A 23,206-nucleotide genomic window follows, 5' to 3' on the forward strand; every position below is an offset into this window, starting at 1 on the left:
ATTATGGAAGAATTTGACCTCCTTTGGCCCCGAGGAGTTATTTCAACATGACTGAATTTTCATTTTTGGGTGAACTTCTCCTTTAACCCTAAAAGTAACTACAACTGCAGCTGTCAAATACAAGTACTGTGCTTGACTTCATGTATTTAGTTACCTCTGAGGACTGAGTACAATCCTTTGAAACCGTCTGACTTAAGTACAAAGACAAAACTACAAAGAAGAAATCTGTGGCACACCCTCAAGTCACTCAGTATTTATTTATACATCGCTTTCGCCACCGTTTATATGACGCAGCATCAGCACACTTCATATTACTTCTTTCAAAACACTGTTTGCCCCTGGATTAGTCTTATTTAAAGTGGAGACGCTCGTTCTGTGCCCCATTGTGTATCGACAAATCACTGCAGATCTGAAGGCTCTGAACAATAAAGGCAGGCCTTCCAGCCGTCTGTTCCAGTCAGGTTTAGTTTGTTTCCACCGAGCACGCCTCGACCTGCCTCCTCAGCATCTTTCAGCAGATCGCACATATCGTTCCTCGCGTGTGAATCGCCGCTCAGAAATGGTTATTTAGACTGTAATCAAACCACTGTTGACAGGCAGACCTGTTGTCTGCACACATGCAATATTAATCCAGGGATCCGGTTGCATATAGCCTCCAATCGGCGCCCACTTTCCTCTGGTTTTATGCAAGTGTTTCAGCGTGAGTGTTTCCTGTGCTTGCTGCAGATGAAACCAAAGATTTCATGCCCAGCTCCAGCAGAGTCTCTATAGTCCTGATGAGACAAATGTTCACACTGAGGTGAAGAGGCAGCACAAAGATGAGGAGCACACTGATGAACCCTATCATTACATTCACCCACAGGCAGGGAAAACCCCACTGTCGCCACCCACACTGGCTCCTGTGCTGCGAGTCCACGTGGTCCCCGGTGATAAATGTCAGGGGTGTACCTGCCTTTGTCCTTTCGTGCTCCTGTCCTGCAGAAAAACACCCAGGGGAGATGAGGACAAAGTCTCCATGGTGACGCGCCGACATCTGCATGCTGTTCCAGGAACACGCTCTGTGAACGCTGCAGCTGCTCTCTGTTTTCTCTGGGTCAACACACTGTGCTGCCGCTAAAGCCGACATCCCAGGGTTCACGGGCTGTGCTGGAACGACGTACTGCCAGCAAGTGTACCCTTTCTTTTTATCTCCATATTTCTGGCTTTGTGTCATCTGTGCAGGGGCCCGGCGTTGTCTATGCAGGCCCGTGCCCATGGTCAGGAGGAGAAGGAGGGTGAGGAAGGCAATGACCCAGCAGGGGCTCACCATGCTGGATATGGGGCTGAACAGGTTGGGCAAACATCTGATGAGGGAGTTGGTTGTGTGCAAACAGGCAGCAGCCCACACTTCCTCCCACTTCCATCGCCACCTGACATCGAGGGCGACGACGACCCACACTGACAGGCAGCAGAGGTAGCTGACAGCATGAGACAAGCTCTTCTCTTTGTCTTCGTCTGGGCTGTCCTCCTCCTTGTGTTCCACCTCCCCAACATAACACCCGTCAGAGTCCGTCACTGTTTGACTTGCTGTCCTGTGAGCGACAGCAGAGTAAGGCCACAGCAGGTTGGTCAGAGTCTCCGCAGCAATCAGAGGTGTGATCAGGAGCAACACCACGCCGTACGTGTGGCCGAGGAAGAGCACGAAGCACAGGGCGATGGCGTCACTGGGTGGCGTCAGCTCAGTCAGCCAGGACCCACAGATGTAAAGGAAGCTCAGAAAAACTGTGGCAGACAAAGATAACAAGTTATTATAGAGTTTGGTAACTGGATTGGATTAGAGTATTGAGAGATTGTGCAGCAGCTCAGTTAATTTGAAAAAAATGAAATGAAAAATCCCCTCCGGACATCTTGTAAAAAATATGAAAACACCCTGCTTGGAATGTTAATTTTGGATGTCTGTGATGTTTTTCCACAAAAAAAAAGTTAAATTATCTAGTTAGACATTCTTTAAATCGCATCTACTCCTTTTCCCTCAAACGTTGCTCATTTCTCACGTCTCCTACTTCACTGACAAGTCCATTCAGCATGTTAATGTGCACTGGAGGTTTCCAGCTTCCAGTTTCTATCACAGTTGGCTTTAAAACTAGTTATGATGTCACAAAAATCTTAAACTGAGACTCAAGATGAGGACAAAAAAACTTATGTTGTTTCTGCTTGTTTCTTGTATGGATGCAACTAAATATTAATTGCATTACCACTTATTTGAATACTCATTTGGTCAATACGTTAGAAGATGGTGACAGATGCCCGTTATAATTTCCTTAAATCAGAAGTGCCACTTCAAAATACTAATGTCATTAGTAAAAAAAAGACTTGTGTTGCTGTTGTTCAACTAATCTATTGATCAACTACTTGTTCCAGCTCTTTTTTTGAATAAATAAAATAATGACAGTATCCATTTTGATTAAATAAATAGTGTTAAACGGCATCCTAATTAAAGCTGCTACAAGGAACTTTCAATGTTGTTGATTCTGGTGCCCCCTGTGGACAGAAGCGGTATGAGCACCACCACCTCGTGTCTAAAGAGCTTTTTAGCTCAGGTGTGTATTTGTTTGGCAGAACACAAGTTCTTTATTCAAGTAGAGGCACAGATACTTGTGTAAAGAAAGACTGTGGTCAAAGTACTGCTTCGACTTCTTTACACAAGTACAAAAGTACCGGACATTTCTGTACTAAGATAAGTGAACCTGAGCCTTTGTCACTACATGCCGTTTCTCCCCATTTAAGTCTCCCTCTGTCCGTTTTTCTTGTTTCTTCTTTTACGTTGTTTCTTCTTCTCTTGCACTGATAGGTTGAAATCAGTCTTCTGATGTTGGTAAGGCAGCGTACAATGACACTATAAAAATAATCGATAATTCCCCTCAAATGCGCTAAATCTTAAGTAACCTGTTTTTAAAATGCAAGGAGTAGAAAGTACAGATATTTGTGTTTAAATGTAAGTTAAATGTATTTTACTTTGTGTATACTTCACAAAGTATTTGTACTTCACTACTTTCCACCTCTGCTGTTTTGAAAGTGAGTGAAAGAAAGAGGCACCTTATTTTAAACAATATTTTTCTTATCATCATATACAGGTATCAGAATAAATGGAGACCTTTTCCTAACCAGTTAAAACTTCCTTTGAGTACGTTTGAAAAGAACACAATTGAAATCTTACAAGCGGCGTTGCTGCTGCACTCGTGTTATGGGGGTGTAGCGAACAGTACACCTGATCATGTCCTTACTCTCACCTGTGACCAGGAAGTCGGTGAAGATCAGTAGGCAGCAGCAGCAGAAACTGACGGGACTGTGGGAGGCAGCCAAGGAGGGCAGGAAGGGAAGGCTGCAGGCCAATTTACATACACACAACACCACCGCTCTTTCCAGCACACCATCCATGGCTACAACAAAACACATACAGGTACAGGTTGGTTGACTTTCTCCTTTTGCCTCAGGGTGAAGTGGCTCAGGAATGCCAGACACCGGATCCCAAACAATGTTAAAAACATTTCTATACGCTCACATTAATGTTTTCATGTGTTCGCTCCACTGTCAGTGGACGTTTCTGCCCTGTGGTAGCAGATCAATATTTTCATTATTTACTTAAGTTTTGAACCCTGCACCACACAACTGTGTACTGTTGATGAAAAATGTGCAAAGTCAGGAATAAGTTCAACTGTTTTGTTGATTTCAAAAATGATATTCAACAAAACAAGTGCCACGAATCTCCTCCACAGATGCAAACTAGCTGTACCCGACCATGTCCTGACTGTTAATACTTCCACCTCCTGACCATGGCACTGTACAATCAGACTGGTTCAACCTGTTGAAAAATATCCCATTGTCTCGAACACCTGACTACAGCATGAGCGTTCAAACTACACAGAAAAACACAAATCCAGAGCTGTGAAGCCTCATTAGCTCTTACCTGGACTCACAGGAGCAGCATGTCAGTCTGAGCTTCAAAATGCTTCATCCGTTCTCTTCACCTCCCCCCTTTGCTCCACCCTCAGGGGGATAATGACCCTCTCCCTCCTCCCACCTCCCCCTCGCCTCTCCTCCCTGCACCTGGCCTGTGTGGAGGTGAGAGAACATGTGCGTCTCAGAGGGTGTGGCTGCTGTTTGTACAGACACGAAAAAACCTGTCGAACAACTAACTAACTAACAGTGAGAGATGCAAAGTGCGTGTGTCTCGGTGTGTGTGTGTGTGTGTGTGTGTGTGTGTGTGTGTGTGTGTGTGTGTGTGTGTGTGTGTCTGTGAACTTGTTGACATCAGTAAGAACAGGCTGAATTTCATTTCTATTTAGTGTACAAACTGTGATACACCCACCTCGTTCAAACTACAGCCTGTTATTTGAAAGATCACAGTGAGCGCACACATGCAGGTGGTGTGCATTAAAGACTGTGGATCTGATGACTGTGACAAAGACGAAGCCATGTCCTGGAGATATTCCTTTGAATCTATAATCCAGACAACAAAAGTGTAAATGCCAGGTTTAGAAACATGAGGATTCATTCACGCTTTTCAATACGTCCTCGTTGTTTATGAAAGCTAAATAAACAATGATGGGTCGCTTTGGTTTTCAGTTAACAGCCACTGTGCATTGTTTGGACAGATGAGACGGTGTTACGTTGGACGTTATGCATCTGTAAGGCTCTCCTGGGAATACTTTAAATGTCAGGTCACAAGACTTTTCGACTTGACTTGACAAGGTCAGTTTCATAGCTGTGTGTGCTTTCGATCGTATCACATGATCTTCTTTAGCAGAGGTCACCAAATTATCACGTTACTGCAAATGATAAAATTATCAAATGTTTCCTTCACAGCCCTTTAAGAACGTCTCACCCGTGTTGAGTCAACGATGGAAAGTAGAAAGCAACGATCTGACACTTTTCTTTGTTGGCAAAAGAAACATTCGCTCTGTCATGTTTGAGAAGCTGCGACAGAGAGGTTAGTTTCTTTAAACTGGCTCTGAAAAGTTATGTCACATTTAAATTGTGTCTATATAGTCACAAAGTCACAGTTTTGGAAGTGCAGTGTCCTTGGCGAGGTTTTAAACAACAACAGTGTGATGGACACGAGGTGGAGTCCTGTAGAGTTTTGCATTTGCTATGGATATTTAAGCATAAATTTGAATGTGTCTGTGTGTTACTTTGTATGTGATTACGCAGGTACGAAGGCAGCAGGGTGTGCAGGGCTGAGCAGCGACAGAGTGTGGCCTGCTCACCGAGGGGAAGTCGGGATTTTAGTGAGAAAATGTGCTTTATACAAGAGAATAACAGGGTTGGTTTTCATGCTGACGATCACACTTAAAATGGCAATAGAAAGGTTTTCTGCTTCAACGTATCATCATGAAATTAATGCTGATTGCACAATGTAATAGATATAGGATTATGAAACCATCGGTGTTTACATTGGTTCCCTGTAAACCTCGCTATCACTTTACAAATTTGTCTCCCATCCTGGAAAAGGAAGGTTAACTGGTGATTCATATCTCTAATAGACTCAATGATTTATTGTAATTTGGGACTCGGAAACAATCCAGTTGTCTTTGCAACAGAGGTGCCAACGATAACAATTGGAAACGCTGGAGGGGAAAGTCGTCTGTTGCCACTTTGAAATGACCTTCGTGACGGAAATGTTTTAGAGGGGTGTTGATTAAACATCATCATCAGTTCGGAGGCAAATGTTTGTGGGGATGTTAAATTTAGAGCGGCATAATAAGCTGATTGATCCATTAGTCGACTGAAAGACAGTTAATCACCAACTATTTTGATAACTGATCTGTCGTTTCAGTCATTTCTCAAGCAGGTTTCAGTTTCTTAAATGCAAAGATTTGCTAATTTTCTTTACCTTTTGTGATAATAAATGAAGAGTATTTGGGTTTTGGACAGTTGGTTGGACAAAAGACGCAATTTGAAGATTTCTCTTTGGGAAATTATGATGAGAATTTTTCACAATGACAAAAATTAATCAATTAATTCTGAAAATAATCAGCAGATGAATCAATATACTTGTGAGAATAAGTGTTGCAGCGTTGACACCAGTCAGAGATTTTACACAACCTGGCAACCCAAATGATCTTCTTAAAGACTTATAACTGATCTATAAATTATTAGTAATTTATTCATTAAGCCATTTGTTGCAACTCATTCTTATCATTTGTGTTATAAAGTGATACACGAGTAATATAAGACCAACTTATAAGCTTCATGCTGTTATTACTGTTTCGTGAATAGAGGAATCGATAGCTTTGCTCTCTTTGGTGCTAAATTGAGTTAATAAGCGCCAGATGAATCGATTATAAGGATAATTGTTAGTTACAGCTGAGTTAAATTGTTTGTTTAAATTGATTTCTGACACACATTAGGCAGAAAACAAGTATAACAACTAAAAAACATAAAGGAAAGTTAACCCTAACTTTAGTTTCAGAGATTGGACTGTGTGTGTCTGTCTACAGGTGATCTGATCTTTTATTAGTGTCCGAGGCACACATCCCTGCAGGTTTGAGTAGGAAAGCTTCACAATAAAGTGTTTCTAATATCATTGATTGGGTGGACAAAATATTGAGTACAATAAAATTCAACAGCACCACAAACAACATCCTCTAAAAAAGACCACAGAGTAGAATCAACACCTCTTTCAAAGCAGTTTCAAACTATTATTTTGTTATTGTTTTGAGTACAACATAATCTCAATTTTGAATCCGAGCATCATTTAATGCTTCATTTTTTACATTTATGGTTCATCATGTATATCGCCTCTTATCGCCAGCCGTGAGGCAGCTGAGCCTCTTTAGCTGTGGCAGCAGTGCCATCTCCTGCTGAGCTCAGCACAGAGCATATTAGCAGCCTGTCACGCTGCTGCTGAGAGGATTACACTGTATATGTACTGTACATGATCGTCATGACCTGGGACAGACAGGAAGCTTTTACAGAGAGCTGGGAAAAAATTATTCTCACTATGTATTTAATACTGGAGCCCGATCTGCATTTATTTAAGCGCAGGGCCGTGCAGAGACCTTTAAAGGGGCAGGTGCTAAAAAATAGGAATTTAAAAAGGCACCTGGAACTAGAGCTGCATCAATTAGTCCATTAATTAATTAGTTGATTGAAAGGAAATTAATTAATAAACTATTTTTGATAATACATAATTTGTTTCAGTCATTTTTTTGAACAAAACATTTCAAACATTTGTTGGTTCCTGCTACTTTTCTTTTTGTTTTAATGTCCTTGCTTTATGAGGCATCTCTGCACTGCTGAATGAAATGTCATGATAAATACAAGATGACAAAAAGGAAAACAAAAAAATGCATTTCTGTAGCGCTTTTCCCGTCTTACTGACTTCACTTGTCACGTTCACCCATTCACACATTCACACACACATTCATACACTGAAGGGGTTCAGTTTCCTTGCTCAAGGATACTTCAAGGGGAGCCAGGAGTCTAACAGCGTGTAGCCTATAAGTTAATCTTATATAACTTGTGTACCACTTTATTACACAAATGATAAGAATGAGTTGCAACAAATGGCTTAATGAATAAATTACTTACTAATGATTTATAGATCAGTTATAAGTCTTTAAGAAGATCTTTTGGGTTGCCAGGTTGTGTAGAATCTCTCTGACTGGTGTCAGCTTATTCTCACAAGTATATCGATCCATCTGCTGATTATTTTCAGAATTAATTGATTAATTATTGTCATTGTGAAAAATGCTCATCATAAGAAATCTTCAAATTGCATCTTCTGTCCAGCCGGGATTCAAACCAGCGACCTTCTGATTTCTAAACAACCCACTCTACCTCCTAAACTGCAGCCTCCTGACGGACACGCAATTAAAAATGTGTTAATTGTTATGTTGTTCTTCTTCTTGATGAAACAAAATAAATGTAAATAAATAGCATAAATTAAAATGCACTACACAAAAGGGGGGACTTTGGACATCAGGAGGGGGGGGGTGGCAAGTGCTCGGGCACCCTTACCCTCCCCTCCCTTTGCACGTGCCTGATGAAGCATGTAGGAGATGGATGTAATAATGTGTTCAGACAACACAGTCAGCGTGCAGGAAAAAAACCATGTTAAATACGAACTCTCCTCGTTTTATTTCACAGCCTGTGCAGGAGAATCGCCCGCGTTTGAATGAGAAACCAGAAAATGGGTTAAAAATCGAGTTGGAGCTCAGTGTTTGGACGCCTGCAGCACCCAGAAGTGAACAGCAGGCGACCCGGAAGGTTTGAAGTCCGACTGGGAGCGAGCAGAAAGAAGAGAGTAATCCTTTATAAAACATTTCTTCTCTCGCTGGTTCAGGTATGTTGGCCGCTCCGTGCATTTTCTCTTGCCTGTGTGTGCGTGCGTGTGTTTTTTTCCCCCTCTCTTTGCTCTTTTTCTCCTCACACGCAGCTCTCCCGTGTCTCTTCGTCACCGTTTCAGTGTAAGTCATGCAAAAGTTGTCACACAAAAGCGAGCATTTGCAGCGCAGAGGCGATCAAGGAGCGATTTCTTTCCCCGCGTCGTGCAGATTAAAGCTTTCACTACGCGCCACTGTTCGCGTCGACGCTTGGATTTATGGCTCAGCGGCTGCACAGCTTTCAGCAAAGGCATGATGATTGTTGTAGGAAGTGTCAGGCGTTTTTTTTTTTTTTTTTTTTTTTTTTTTCTTCCCCTCCTCGAGCCGGGCTATTCAAACCTGCAAATCAAAGTAAACAATCGTTCGTACGCTTAATGCAAATATGCCACATCCAGACGCATCGGCGAGGCGTTCAGGCACATCTGGAGAATCATCTCTTTATAATATTCGGATCTGCAGAATATGGCGTCCAGTGCTTATAAAAATAAGACGGGGCTGCCATTTTTGTTTTCCTTTTGTCTGAAATTTTTTAATAAACTGTCTGAGAATGTGGGAGAGGCGGCGGACAGGCTGCTGAGCGCTGCGGAGGATCGTTTCTGTGTGGAGGAGATGCTCTCCTTTACAACAAGCGGCGGCTGCTGCTGCTGCTCCACATTTAGGAAAAAAAAACATCTTAAAGCTTCTGGGTTTTGGGGGGTTTTGACCGGAGGGGTGATTAAGCACAGCAGGTACAAAGAAAGGAGGGAAAGTTAACCCCAACTTTAGTTTCAGAGATTGGACTGTGTGTGTCTCTCTACAGGTGATCTGACAGTAATGACCTGGTTTTTTTTTTTATTATTTCACCGAAGCTGAAATATTCAGATTTAAATATAGTTTTCTGCTACCTGCACACGTTTGTGGTGACACTGACTGCTAGTCATCTGTAGGATTATTATAGCACCAAAGGGAGTGAGATGCTCTGTTTATGAAACAATAATAGCAACAGCTACATAATAGCAGATAAGTTGGTGTTATATTACTTGAGCACCACGATCATTATAAGGGTTTATGAGTTTATAACGAATGGCTTTGTGATATAATGAATGATGATGATAACACAAATGTTTTATAAATCAGTTATAAGCCATTAGAGGGGCAGTGTGTCGTTTTGTAGAAGAAATTCAAACTCATATTTTTAATATTTACAATATTGACGACGTAATAAAAAAAAACTCCGAAATGTTTCCCCCCCCCCACAAATTAATAAACAAGCTGTTCTCAGAGGAAAATAAAGTCCCCAGATCATGTTTGAAGCTAGAAAGGTGGCAGGGTCCGCCGCATATAAACAAAGTAAAAACCGTATGAAATTGTCCTTTAAGGTCAGTTTGTTTATTCAGTTTATTCAGTCATGAAAACAAAGAGAGCTTGTTTATTGAGTATGTTAACGCATGAAAAACAGGGAAGATCTTTAGCTTTCTTCTCAAAAAACTACATAGTGCACCTCTAAGATCTTCTGGGTTGCCAGATTGTGTAAAATTTCTCCGAGGTATTCGGGCTGCAGCTAACTATTACTGTCATTACCGATTAATCTGCCTATTTTTCAATGAATCGGTGTGCCAGTGTCAAAAAAATGTGAAAAATTCTCGCCACAACGGCCCAAAGCCTAAAGAAACGTCTTTAAAATGCTTATTTTTTCCAAAACCCAGAGACTCTTTAATTACCATCATAACAGAAGCACCAAATCCTCACATTTAAGAAGGTGGAACAAACAAATGTTTAACATTTTTGCTTGATAAATGACTGAAACGATCAAAATATTTGGCACTCAACTAAGCAAGTATTAGTTACGCCAGTTTGTAATCCGTCAAGAAATGATCGTGGATTCTGCACTCTCAAATCTCCGATTATAAATGTTATTCATTAACAAAGGGGTATCAGTCCATCAAGTCTACATTTTATGCCAATCAATGGAGATTTTTCACAACCTGCCAACCCAAAAGTTGTTTTAAATGGCTTCAGTCAGTGTCTCTCAAACTTTTTACGTCGTGTAACATGACCGATGTTAAAATACAGTATAACATAACAAACATGGCACCTAATAAGGCTGATACATAGCTCACCTGGTAGAGTACATCCCTCATTCAGACTACAGAAGATGAGACCAGGGGTTCAAAACCTCCCTGTAGCTTTTGCTGCTTATGATGTGACCGTTAATTTAAATTTAAACACAAGAAGTTGTTTATACGTCTGTGACTTAACACTGTATAAACTTTAATTTTGAACTCTGTAAGGACGTCACTTTGACATCACTAGTCAACGTTGAAAAGATGTCAATGTCGGCAAAGGCGTTGAATTGAAGTCTTCTGATATGTTATTGCTCAGTTGTCAGTGTGCTGCTGACATTCGCAGGAGCTGTGGACACTTAAGTAGCACTCCCGGTTAGATCCACATCCAGAGTCTTTTTAAACCTTTCATTTTACCTGCTTTTACCTTCCGTCACAGTTTGAGTTTAGCTCCTAACTAACCATGAATGACGTGTGTGACGTGACTACGTAACAAGTTGAAACAAAAACGTCACAGGAAAGACCAAACTTCTTGAAATTCTGCATTATTTTTAGCGTTATATGTTTTTAAATTAGCTTATTTCATTTGAAAAAAAAATGTGTTGGATTCCTCTGGAGACCACTAGAGGGCGCTTGCCCACCACAGTGTGAGAATAGTGGGCTAAAATGATCTTTGGAAATTATTTATTAACCATTAATGAAGCCATTAGTGGCAACTAAAAAACCCATTTTAAAGGGTGACTTATTAGAAACCAGCATAACTTCCACATCGCACCACAAACTTTTGCCAAACAGGACCAAAACTTCGATGCGCTGATTCAATAACTTCCATGAAGGAAAGGGCAGTGGAGTTGATCAATCAATAGAAAATCAATCAGTAACTGTTCTGATAATGAATTAATAGCAAAACGCTCTGTACTTCTTAAATGTGAAATTTTGATGCTTTTCATTTGATATACTATTATAAACTGAAAATTGTTGGGTTTTGGAATTTTGTCGGATAAAACAATAACTTTGAATCAATTGCCTTGTTCTGATCATGATAATGGCCATTTTTCACTGTTTTCTGACATTTATTAACACGATCAAGTCAGAAATCTGCAGATTAATCTTATGGAGCTGTGTGTAGGATTCTTTTGAGAGATATTGAGCCCCTCTCTAATGCACCTGCATCAGAAATACTGGATGTACATGTCTTTTTCCCACCTGCTGGAAATACTTCAAACCCTCTAACATGAAAGTATAAATATTTAAGTCCTATAGAAACTCGGCTGCATTTGTGCAAAAAAAACAAAACATTAAACTGTTCTGGCACGAGTGGTCCTAAAGTTAGTCCAACAGCAACACAGCCTGGACTCTGCAGGCTGAGGACATTACACACAGTATGAATGTACAACAACACAGAGGAACTTTAAGACGAATGCAGACGCTCGCTGCCATTGAAGGGTGTCACCTCTTCAAAAATAAAGAAACAAAGATGTCCAGCAGCAGTCAAACCCCTGAGCCCGCTCCCTCGAGGCACAAAGCCTCCAGGAAGGGAAACTGATCCCCGCTGGCATCATTAGAGAAATATTTTGTGGGGTTTACTGTACGCTCGTACCCCTGAACGTATCGTTTTTGTTTCTCTTGGCCCGCAGACGTGGACTGTGTTATGCCTCTGCTAAGCCAAACAGACTTAGGAATGGTGAAGTGTGCCAAAGCACGCAATGCAAAAATGTTTAAAAAAAGGAACTTCATACAAGTTTGAGAGAAGAGAGGAGAAGCTATGGAAAGACGGGCCTTCGGATCGTAACTTTAGCAGCAAGCAAAAAAACCCCCCAGAAGTTTCTGTACATCTAAACGGCATAAAAAACAACGTGTGTGCTTAATTGCAGCCTATTAAAATAACATTTTCATTTAAAAGAGACTATGTCATGCTCTTATTTTTCCCATCAGTCACATTTGTAGAAATTAAGAAAAAACTGCTGTGTCACTTACAAATCAGTGTGCAGCATCCTCATTTACTCCATGTTCATTAGCTTTTGACACTGGCTATGTCAGACGTAAGACTGTGCAACATTTCTCCTGTTTCCTTCCACTTCCTAACCACTCGGGGCCCCACGTGTCGAGGAGGACAGGATCTGAGGCACATCTTTTTTTAAACATTTCTGTTTCGTCTGATAACCGTTTTGGGAGGGTTCCCTCAGTAGCTGTTGCAATCATGAGAAGGAGCCTATCTCTCAGGCAGCGTGCCCATCGCTAAGTCTCGTGGTTTAAAATCCTAAGAAAAAGCTTCCAGACTCAAAACGTTTCTTGTTGACTTCACTCACTGCAGCAGCAAACTTCCTCTCTGCTGTTTGTGATGAAGCGCCGGCTCGGAGAAAGTGCAGAGACACACGTTTACCTCTCGCACTTTCAGGAAAGGGGGATAAGCTCATACAGATTGTCTTTGAAAATACACTATCACAAGACTGGAGCAAGTTATCTCAATTTATCACATCAAACAGTCAGCTGCTGCTTGGGTGGAGAGCTACTGACACACTGTTAACCACTGGCTTTACACTAACAATAGATCTTCACATCATTTTAAGGTAGGACGTTTTTAGGAATATTTTGCAACAGTGGTTCCCAACCTGAAGGGCGATAAAATGATTTCAAGAGAAGAGGAAGTGAAAAAATATTTTCAACTGCAGTTTGTTATACTTATTTTCCTAAAACACATTATTGCATTTTTGTGTGGAAGTCAAGAATATGAACGTTAAAGATTAAAGCAAGCAAAAAAACAACAAAAAAATCACTCACCTGTTCAACCAGGAGTCCCTTCGTTTGAGGGGTCCCAAAACAAAAAGGTTGAGAGCCAATTGTCGTGAAAGTTTACAGACGTATACTGGGCTGCATTAACTGGCCAGTACTTCACAGAGGGACAGATGGAGAATCTGTGCTCACCTTGTTTATAACCCTTGTGTATTTATTTCAGGATGGCTGAACCTCGCTTTAACAATCCCTATTTTTGGCCTCCACCTCCTGCCATGCCCGGCCAGGTGAGTGACTCTGGTATTCACAGTAAAGTCTTTGTACTGTTTCTTTGTAAGGGTTAATTTATTTATTTAAGGATTTCAAAGCATCAATCTCGAAGATTTCAGTCCTGGTTGATTTGGCGACACCTGTAACGTCACAGAGTTCTGGGGCAGCAAAACAGACTATTTTTAAAAAGGGAGTCGAGCGATAATTGGTCTTTTTCCATCATTCTGTGATCATCAGTGATCTGGTTTTATGCTGCACACAGCAGGAGTCTGTGCGCAGCAGGACACAGTGAAAGATGTTGGTTGCATTGCTGAGAAGGTGTGCTGCCTTTCGCCTACAACAACTCCCTCAGCTTGTTCCATTACCCCTGTTGACTGAATAATTTCAAACTGTTCCACTGTCAACAAGTGCACAAAATGACTATTGTCTTATTCTGTAGATGCATTTTTACAGACAAACACATGTGACTTCATGATAAAAGTGAGCTGGTGTTTCGTCAGTTAAATGCTTTTAATGTGATGAGTATGTCATTAATTAATACATCATTTTTACAGGCATGTCGCCACACACACCCGATTTATGATACTGCAAATATTTAAAGGGGCACTATGTAGTCTTGGAGAAGAAACTCAGATCACTTAATATTTACAATATTAATGTAATGTAAGGTAGTCATACAAACTCAAGCTGTTCTCAGAGGAAAATAAGGTTCCCAGAACGCTGTTTGAAACTAGAGAGGTAAAACAGTAAAACAGTATAAAAATTGTGTTGTCCTTTAAGGTCAGTTTGTTTATTTTATTTATTAAGTCATGTAAACAAAGAGAGTTTGTTTATTTAGTTTGTTTAGCTAAAACAACAAAAAATCAGTCAATGAAGATCTTTCTCTTCTCATTAAGATTTCTTCCCCAAAACTACACAGTGCACCTTTAAAAACATTTTGCAACAGGCTCAATCACTGTTGTGTTGCCTCATTAGGTGAGAGATATTGACTCACGGAAATGTTTGTAAAGTAAAAGAAATTGTTACTTTGAATAATGTACTATTTAAAAGAGTTGTTTGATATTTTGGAAAAACGTTTATTCACTTTCTAACAGAGAAGTAGATCAGAAGATTGATGCCACTCTAGTCTGCATGGTAAATATAAAGCTAAAGCCAGCAGCCAAACAACTGACCCATCAAACCAACAATTAGCCTTTTAACTTTAGATATCTCTTGTCATTTAATATTTAATTGTCATTTATTGCCCTGATAAAAAAAACAAAAACATTATTTAATGTTTTAAGACTGATTCCAGTCTTTGTGCTAAGCTAAGCTACCTGACTCTAGCTACATAGCTAGCCCACACATATGAGAGTGGTTTCAATCTTCTCATCTAAATCACAGCAGAACAGGAATGAGTTTATTCTCCAAGTTTATCAAACTATTCCTTTAATACGGTGGTTCCCAACCTTTGGTTCAGGACCCTTCAAGGGGTCTCCTGATGGATCTGAGAGGTCACCAACTGATTATAGGGGATCATAAACTTATTACTAGATACAATCTATTCTGGCCTCCTATCCTTCGTATCAAAGAAATCAGAGACCAGACTGCTTTATTTGAAGCAAGCCAAAAAGTTGTGAACCACTGGTTGAATGGCCCTTAGCTGCTGATCCTCACAGATGTTTAATGAAAGTTTGGGCACTATGTCACGTATCAGCCACTAGAGGGAACCATCGCCTCATACAGTGACACTGACTGAACTGATGGCTGTTCTCTTGTCACAAATGTTGTTTCCTGGCGATCAGCTGGATAACCTAGTCTTGATCAATAAAATCAAGGAGCAGCTGATGGCAGAGAAGATCAGACCGTCCCATCTGCCCGCTGCCTCAGCTCCTTCTCAACAGCCCTTGCTGGCTCCCCCAAACCAGGCGGATGGCGTCCAGCACGTGATGTCCAAAGCCCAGCAGATGCCGGCTCTCCACAGCCACAGCCCGTCTCAGCCGGACATCGCCCTGCACGCCCGCCCCGCCTCCAGCTCCGTCACAGGTACTCCTTCAGCTCCCTCTTCGTTTTAATGCTTCCCATTGTTCTGTTTATAGGTTCTCTATTTAACAACTGAAAAAAACATCACATACTTGATTATTATCAACATATTTATTGCTTATAAACATGAATTTGAGCACATGCCATGTTTCAAAACTCAAGAGTTAGGATTAGTTCTGTTTGGGGTCTAAATCCTGTCACTTTTGAGCACTTTGGTGACGTCTCCTGTTCACATCCAGTCTAAGAACTTTGTTGCTGTCATGTCCGAGCTCTTTTCCTGCCATTCATGTCAGAAATAAAGAAAAAGAATGATTTTTCCATCATTATCATTGTTTTATAAGTGCACCATAGAGGTCTGAGGAGCCGCAGACAGTGAGGGAGTGGAGCCAAGTCTCAGTCCCATCTTGATACTTGATGTTTGTTTTTCCTTTGTCTTATATAATAATAAACCAAACAAAAAAAAAGTTCATCAGGATGATGAAAGATGTGTTTTGTACATTTTTCCAGGTCGTATTTTGGGGGATGTAAATTTGAATCTGGACGATAAGACAGCTTTAAAAGCCAGAGGATTATGGGAAGACTGGCATCTGCGTCAACTCATCGACCATCCATCCAGGACGAACCACGTCTCAGGTAACCAGTGGTGGAAACTGATTGTCTTCAGTGTTTTTATTGGGTGGGGCTGTATTTGCTGTATCTCTCTATCCCTCATGCCTGCCAACAGTGTGTGATGTGAAGGGTGGGGCAGCTCCGTCAGCCAGCACACAGACAGAGACCTGCTCTGATGACAATGTGCTGTCTGAGGGTTTCATTTATTATTAGTTCTGATAATAAGCTGAGGAAAGTTTGACTTTGGACTTCTTTAGAGGTAGACAGAATAAAGTAAACATGTGATGAACAATTGTTCTTCGAATACTGCTACAAAGGAAGGCCATATTATAGGAGTGTGTGCCAGGTATCACTATTTGCCAACCAGCCTGCTACATCTACTCCCTTGAGTAGCTGTTTGTCCTTGTTGTTATCATTTGTTCTTGTTTGGTTTACCATGTTATCATGATTAAAGATTGAATCTGATTTTGTAGTGGTTACAGTTTGCAATTTTCAACCCAAAAGCTGCAACAGCTTCAGTCAAATTTAAAGAAAATCAGGTTTTCGTCTCAACAAAATGTTTCATAGTAGTCCAATCCACACTAGAACTTTAAATACAAGATATAGAATAATAGTAAATAATAAAAAAAATACATATACAGATAAACATACTTAAATCCTCTCTGTGATATAACTATACCTATACATCAACTTTTTTAAATTGTGATTTTGAGTCTTTTGAATCTTAACTTACTGTAATCATGTCCTTATCTTCACTTGTGCACCTGTCAGGTGTGGCGCTGGCATCCAGAACAGGCAACCTCAACACCTCAGAGATCATCACCCCCACCACGCCCACCTCAAGCAGCCACAGCCGGCTGGGCGGAGCCCCAACACCTCACCTTATCTCAGGGCTGGCCTGCAGCCACGGGATGGACCCTGGGAAGAACAATGGGGGCCTGGTGGGACTCCTCGGCCCCCCTCCGAAGGTGGAGCGAGGGCGTAAGAAGATCAAAGCCGAAAATGGGTCTTCTCTTTTGGTGGTGCCCTACCCGATCCTCGCCTCAGGCAACGACCAGTCCTGTGTCACCATCACTGCCAAAGAGGGAAAAACCTACAGGTAGAGAAACTGATGACATCACGCAACTGCTAACACCAAGTACTTAGTTACTTTTCACCATTGACAGACTCGATGCATCCACAAAATAACACAGAAAGCCTAAAAGTATATAGATTAATACTTCTTATTACCAACCTTTGTGTTTGAAATGGTGACATAGTTTTAGTTCTTTTCATGAATTGATTGATATTGATGCCTTTTAAAATATTACTTTGGTAAAAGTAAAAGTCGCCCATTACAAATAGTACTTCAGTAAAATATTGAAGTATCTGATATGAAACGTACTTAAGCATCAACAGTACAAAGCATTCTTCTCAGTTTTAATCAGAGTATTAGTTACTTTGTAACCGTTGATGTTTGAGGCATTATCAGGCATACTCAGCACTCAATTATGATTGTAAAAGTAAATAAGTAGATTTCATGATCTAATGCATCCTTAAGTACGAGTAAAATTACAGACAAAATACTCAAAAAAGTAGCTGTAATTAGTTACTTTCCCACCTGACTATCAGCCAGGTTGATATTCAGCATTTTTTTCAGTGTTCAGTGTTATTTTTTTGTTTTGCTGATAAAATAAAATAATTCAAAGATTCGCCATTTGATGCAAAGTAACTAGTAACCAAAGTTATCAAATGTAGAGAAGTAAAAGTATGAAATTTGCATCCAGAATGCAGTGGAGAGGAAGTATGAAGTAGCAGAAAATGGAAATACTCAAGTAAACTACAAGCACTTCAAAGTTGTACTTGAGTAAATGTACATAGTAAATCGGTACACATATTTGAAAGAAAGGAGAGCCACACTTGGTCCTACTCAATAACGCTGCTGTGAGAAAAACACTGCAGTTGAGCAGCATGCAGTATACCGGCACCACTTGTCCTGTGTGTCTTCATGATGTCTGTCCTCTCGCTGTGTTCTTGTTTCAGGTGTAAAATGTGTCCGCTGACCTTCTTCTCCAAGTCAGACATGCAGATTCACTCGAAAACGCACACAGAGGCGAAGGCTCACAAGTGTCCTCACTGCACCAAGTCCTTCGCCAACGCATCATACCTGGCCCAGCACCTGCGCATACACCTGGGCGTCAAACCTTACCGCTGCTCCTACTGTGAGAAATGTTTTCGCCAGCTCTCCCATCTGCAGCAGCACACCAGGTCTGTTTACACTGACACTTTATTTTATTGTCACCGAAGATACGACTTGGAGTTATTTATTATTGCAGTTTTGAGTTCATTTTTAATATTTACATTTATTTAAACAAAAACCTTTCAGGCAGAGTCCAGCAGGTATCAAGTCATTTGTCCCCTCAAATTACTTAATAAAGTCCCTTGTGTGAAATGGTTTCTTCACCCACATTACATATTTTTTACAAAACCACACCTATTTTCACTTCTCTTTGCGGCTGTCTGCTTTTGCTGTTGAGACACTTATGTAGTAATCCACAGACCTGACTCAGTTTCCTGAAAGAGTGGGTTCACATGCACACTAATGTACCAGTATTATTCCGAATATGGCAGCATTTGAATTTGACACGGGTGAAGTAAACAGTATTGCATTTTACAATTAAGACAGGAGAGATACGCAGATATTATTCAGGTTTTAGGAGCATTATTTCGACCTCTATACAGCACGTTCAGGATATGTCTTAACTGGGGTTTGCGACACACGGCCTCTTGCTCTGTCAGGTGTCATGGATGAGTTGTACACAAACCAGCTAGCTAACACTTTGCAGGGCTGTGGTAGAGACGCAAAAGAAAAGCCCACATGCTCTTCAGAAAGACAAACACACGAAAACAGTATAAAAGACTTAGACGTCAACAGGTTTCTGGACTTGCGCAAACATAACAATGCCGACCTTTACAAGGTGATTGAAGGATTGAAAGAGGGAGGCTCTGTTTGTACAGTCAAACAAGTCCGACAGTGATGGAAAATATCGAAAAAATCTTATTGTAATGCAAAAAAAGCAAAATGACGTCTTCGGACGTTTCTAAACATAGCACAAAAAGTAAGGAAATTTGTGTTTGGTAGATCATTTCTTTGTTGTAACAATGCTTCTTTGCAATAAATCTTATATCATTGGAAAGCCTGTTTATTTCCCTTTTAAATGGTGCCACATTTGTAAGGAACATGCATTTGTAATGAGCAGCAGAGCAGAGTATGTGGGTTGCGCCCATGAAAAATTTGCCAAATCTTCTCTGCCAAACAGCTTATTCTGCTATTGACTCTTGTTTGGTGTTGTTTGGGGGATTGAATGATTGAAGTCTGAAGAAACAAGACATATTGGCAATTTAACAAGTTATTAATTTAACAAACAGGAGCCTCAGTAGCATGTGGAAGAACCATAAACAGCCACAACAGCCTGGCACCTCCTCCTCATGCTGGTCACCAGCCTGGTCACACACAGAGCGGGTTTCTCAGAGACTACCTCCAGAATTTGGGAGTGGAGAGGATGAAATGGCCTGCCAGCAGTCCTGACCTCAACCCCATTGAACACTTGTGGGATCAGCTTGGGCTTGCTGTCCGTGACAGCGTGACCTACACAACCACGTTGGCTGACTTGCAACAAATCCTGGTTGAAGAATGGGATGCCATCCCACACCTGAGGCTCCTGTTTGTTGTTAAATTTGCCAATATGTCTTGTTTCTTCAGACTTCAATCATCCAATCCACCAAACAACACCAAACAAGAGTCAATAGCAGAATAAGCTGTTTAGCAGAGAAGATTTGGCTAATTTTTCATGGGCGCAACCCACATACTCGGCTCTGCTGCTCTTCCCACAAATGTATGTTCCTTACAAATGTGGCACCATTTAAAAAGGGAAATAAACAGGCTTTCCAACAGTATACAATTTATTGCCAAGAAGCATTGTTACAACAAAGAAATAATCTACCCAACACAAATTTCCTTACTTTTTGTGCTATGTCTATATGTTGACATGATAAAGGACATATTGGAGCATGTAATCATGAACAGGAATATTACTTTTTAATAAGCCATGTAGCCATCATAAAAAGGGCAAAAACTGGAATATTTTGTGTATGTAAAATTAAATCGAGCAATCTGTGAACTATCCAGACAATTCTGGATTTTCTCTACGGGCTTCTCAAATCTGTGCCTATCCGTTTTACAGGAGGGATGTAATACCAGAGAGTGTCTCTCTCTCTGTAGAGCATGTGTGATTGACAGGAGACGGGAGGGGAGAGTGAGGGCAGATTAATCGATTGTGGATGGCATCGTTCTCTCAGACAGATTAAAAATAGAAGTATAAAATGCTAAAATGGGTTTACGACCCTGCCAGAAATACCACTGACACTGATTCTGAAGTTGACATATTTACCCTTCTAATGGCCTCCTTAGTACATAAACATATTATTGTTATTAAGTAAGTACTGTACTTAAGTATCATTTTGAGGCACTGGTATTTCCATTTCCTGATACTTTATACTTCCACGCAGAGCCAAAGTGGTGCATTTTTAAATCAATGTATTTATCGGCAATAAGACACAAATAACACAAATACCAATAACTGGTAAAATGCTGAATATCTGCCCCGACAGTCGGCCAGGCCGATAATCAGTCTACCCGTAGAATTGATAATATATCAAAGGATTTTTCTCTCACATTATAAGCACATTAGGAAAGGATCTTTTATTATCCAGTTTGAACGAGAGGAAGAAGTCAGTCAGGGACGAGTCCCTTTGTGCATCTCAGCACTCCTTGTGTACTCTGCTGGCCAGCTTTTGTTGCTTTGTACAGGCACAGATCGCAAACATGTTACACTGGAAACAACCTCTCGGGTTATGTTAAACACAAAACAGGAAATAAAAATTAAGGAAGAGATTAATTTAGTGTGAGTTGTTAACATGAGAATGTTGAGAATAACATGATTTTCTGCAGCTCTTCACACCTTATTTTTAGTTGTATGGCTTGGTTTGTATTTAATTCCATTTAGCTTCCTTTCAGCGTTTCATGTTTCCTCTTTCAGAATCCACACAGGCGATCGGCCGTATAAATGCGCTCACCCAGGATGTGAAAAGGCTTTTACTCAGCTGTCTAATCTGCAGGTAAACATTAGTTGTTTTCTTCCAACCTGTTTTACCACCCTGGATTTGTGAGTACAATAGCTTCTGCAATGATGCATTAAGGGGACTGAGTTTTTGTTTTCTTTCCTCTGCTCAAGTCTCACCAGAGGCAGCACAACAAAGACAAGCCCTTCAAATGTTCCAACTGTTACCGTGCCTACTCGGACTCTGCCTCCCTGCAGATCCACCTTTCCGCACACGCCATCAAGAACGCCAAGGCCTACTGCTGCAGCATGTGCGGCAGGGCGTACACCTCGGTGAGCTGGAAGTTAAATTCTAAGATCTGAACTATAGCGAAGATGTACTCAAGTGTTGATTTTCTCTTTTATTTTTTTTCCCAGGAGACGTACCTCATAAAGCACATGGCTAAACACACAATGGTGGAACATGTGGTGTCCCATCAAACCCCTCAGCACAGGACAGAGTCTCCTGCCATCCCTATACGGATCGCCCTCATCTGAGCTCCACATACATTTCCTGCCCACCCATCACAGACATTTCCTGTGACATCTGCGCTTATCTGATGAACTTTGAACCCATGAACGGGTTCCAGATTGTAAAAGTATTTTGTAAAGAGGTTCTCTTTTAATGAGTATTACCTCCTTTCCTTTCATGCTGACCAGATAGTATTATCGGGGACATCCAAAGATGACTTCTCAGCACTTTCAGGCCTGGAAATGACAGGCCTAAACATTTCTTTTTCTATGTGACTTCACAGAAAACAAATTTGCTCCAGGCAGCTACATGGAAAATCTTTTAAACCTTTTATGTTACAACAGAAAACATCGTCTTCTTTTTTTTTATATGGTCGTTTGCTTACTTTACTCAATAGTCTTCCGTTAGCTCGGTTGCCAAGTGAACATAAAGGTGAATGCTTATATAAAGTGTATTCATGTATATCGTGCCACTTTTTTATGTCAGTGTTTGCTATGTTTCACCAATCATGTAGCCATAACGCACCCATTACACGTCAACGCTTTCTGTTTATTCATTTTGTACCCTACTGCCAACGCCACCCTGAATAGGACGTGTGACTCCTAATTAGATGGATGGATATATTTTCCTTTACATATTTTTGTAACGTTATAAAATATGCTCAAGGCAGTCCTGGAAAACGGTTTACCGAAAGGAAATTCCACAAATCACTCAAAAGCTAAATGGAAACTTCGACTAATGCAGTGAAAGTGAGAGCTTTTGCTTTCAAGAACTGTAAGTAGAAAGAGTGAAAGCTTGTTTTTGCTAAAATCATACAAACTCTCCTGAAAATATAATCATTTATATTCATTTATCTTGTCACATTGTTTCTGATCATTGGGTTAAAGGGGCTCTGTGGGGCTACTGTGTCTTTAGTTTATATTAGCCGACTCCATTTTTAAGCTAACATTAGCAGCTGTTGTTCTCTGTTCGTGGAGCTGAGAGAGGCACTCGAGAACATTCTTGAGTTACATCCTTGGGACTGTCCTTTGGAGGCATCATAAAACAAATTAATCAATCATCCACTGGCTTGTATGGGCAACCGAGAGAGAGAGACGGGGAAAGGTCTCATTTTTTTAATGTCAGATATCGCCAATAAAGTGATTCATACATGTAAATTGCCTATTTACATGTATGAATCACCTATGTGAATTGTTCCATACAGCCCCTTTAATATTAGGTTGAATTATGCTCTCGCAGCCTTTTTACCCACTTTGTATTGGATGTAGTGGCATGAGAGTGATATGAGACACCTTCACTCTGCTGCTGCCACACAGGCAGATGTGCTCCTCCACTGGAAAATATCAATTTTCAGCTGAAGCGTCACACTTCTTTGATGACTCATGCTGCCATCGTTTTATGAATGAACACTCTCCATTTTATATGCATTTAAGCCTTAACTTTGTTACACCTCTGTAGGGGCCATGCTCTTTATTCTTTTATCACTTTACATTTGCCTTTTATGTCACAGCATGATGTATACTGTATATAAACTATATTAACCGTCAACCTGTT

General features: G+C 40.7%; 2 protein-coding genes across 3 annotated transcripts; one reads left to right on the plus strand and one right to left on the minus strand.

The window, feature by feature from the left end:
• Positions 1-238: 238 nt before the first annotated feature.
• On the minus strand, positions 239-3,417 carry LOC311254840 (uncharacterized protein; the record flags this gene model as incomplete). The annotated part of the gene is made up of 2 exons (XM_084348837.1): positions 239-1,761; positions 3,270-3,417. 2 exons carry the CDS (start codon positions 3,415-3,417, stop codon positions 683-685), a joined length of 1,227 nt encoding a protein of 408 aa, XP_084204963.1. The 3' UTR covers positions 239-682.
• Positions 3,418-8,086: 4,669 nt separating this feature from the next.
• On the plus strand, positions 8,087-22,501 carry znf362a (zinc finger protein 362a). Of its 2 annotated transcripts, none has more exons than XM_084348411.1 (9): positions 8,087-8,326; positions 13,365-13,428; positions 15,196-15,436; positions 15,941-16,066; positions 16,814-17,141; positions 18,065-18,289; positions 21,121-21,199; positions 21,316-21,474; positions 21,559-22,501. In XM_084348411.1, exons 2-9 carry the CDS (start codon positions 13,366-13,368, stop codon positions 21,676-21,678), a joined length of 1,341 nt encoding a protein of 446 aa, XP_084204537.1. In that variant the 5' UTR covers positions 8,087-8,326; position 13,365; the 3' UTR covers positions 21,679-22,501. The 2 variants fall into 2 exon arrangements, with proteins under 2 accessions (XP_084204537.1, XP_084204538.1); XM_084348412.1 differs by having other exon boundaries at positions 15,229-15,436.
• Positions 22,502-23,206: the final 705 nt, after the last annotated feature.

The sequence above is a fragment of the Pagrus pagrus genome (genome assembly GCF_965226575.1).
Source record: "Pagrus pagrus genome assembly, chromosome: 3".
Taxonomy (NCBI): Eukaryota; Metazoa; Chordata; class Actinopteri; order Spariformes; family Sparidae; genus Pagrus; species Pagrus pagrus.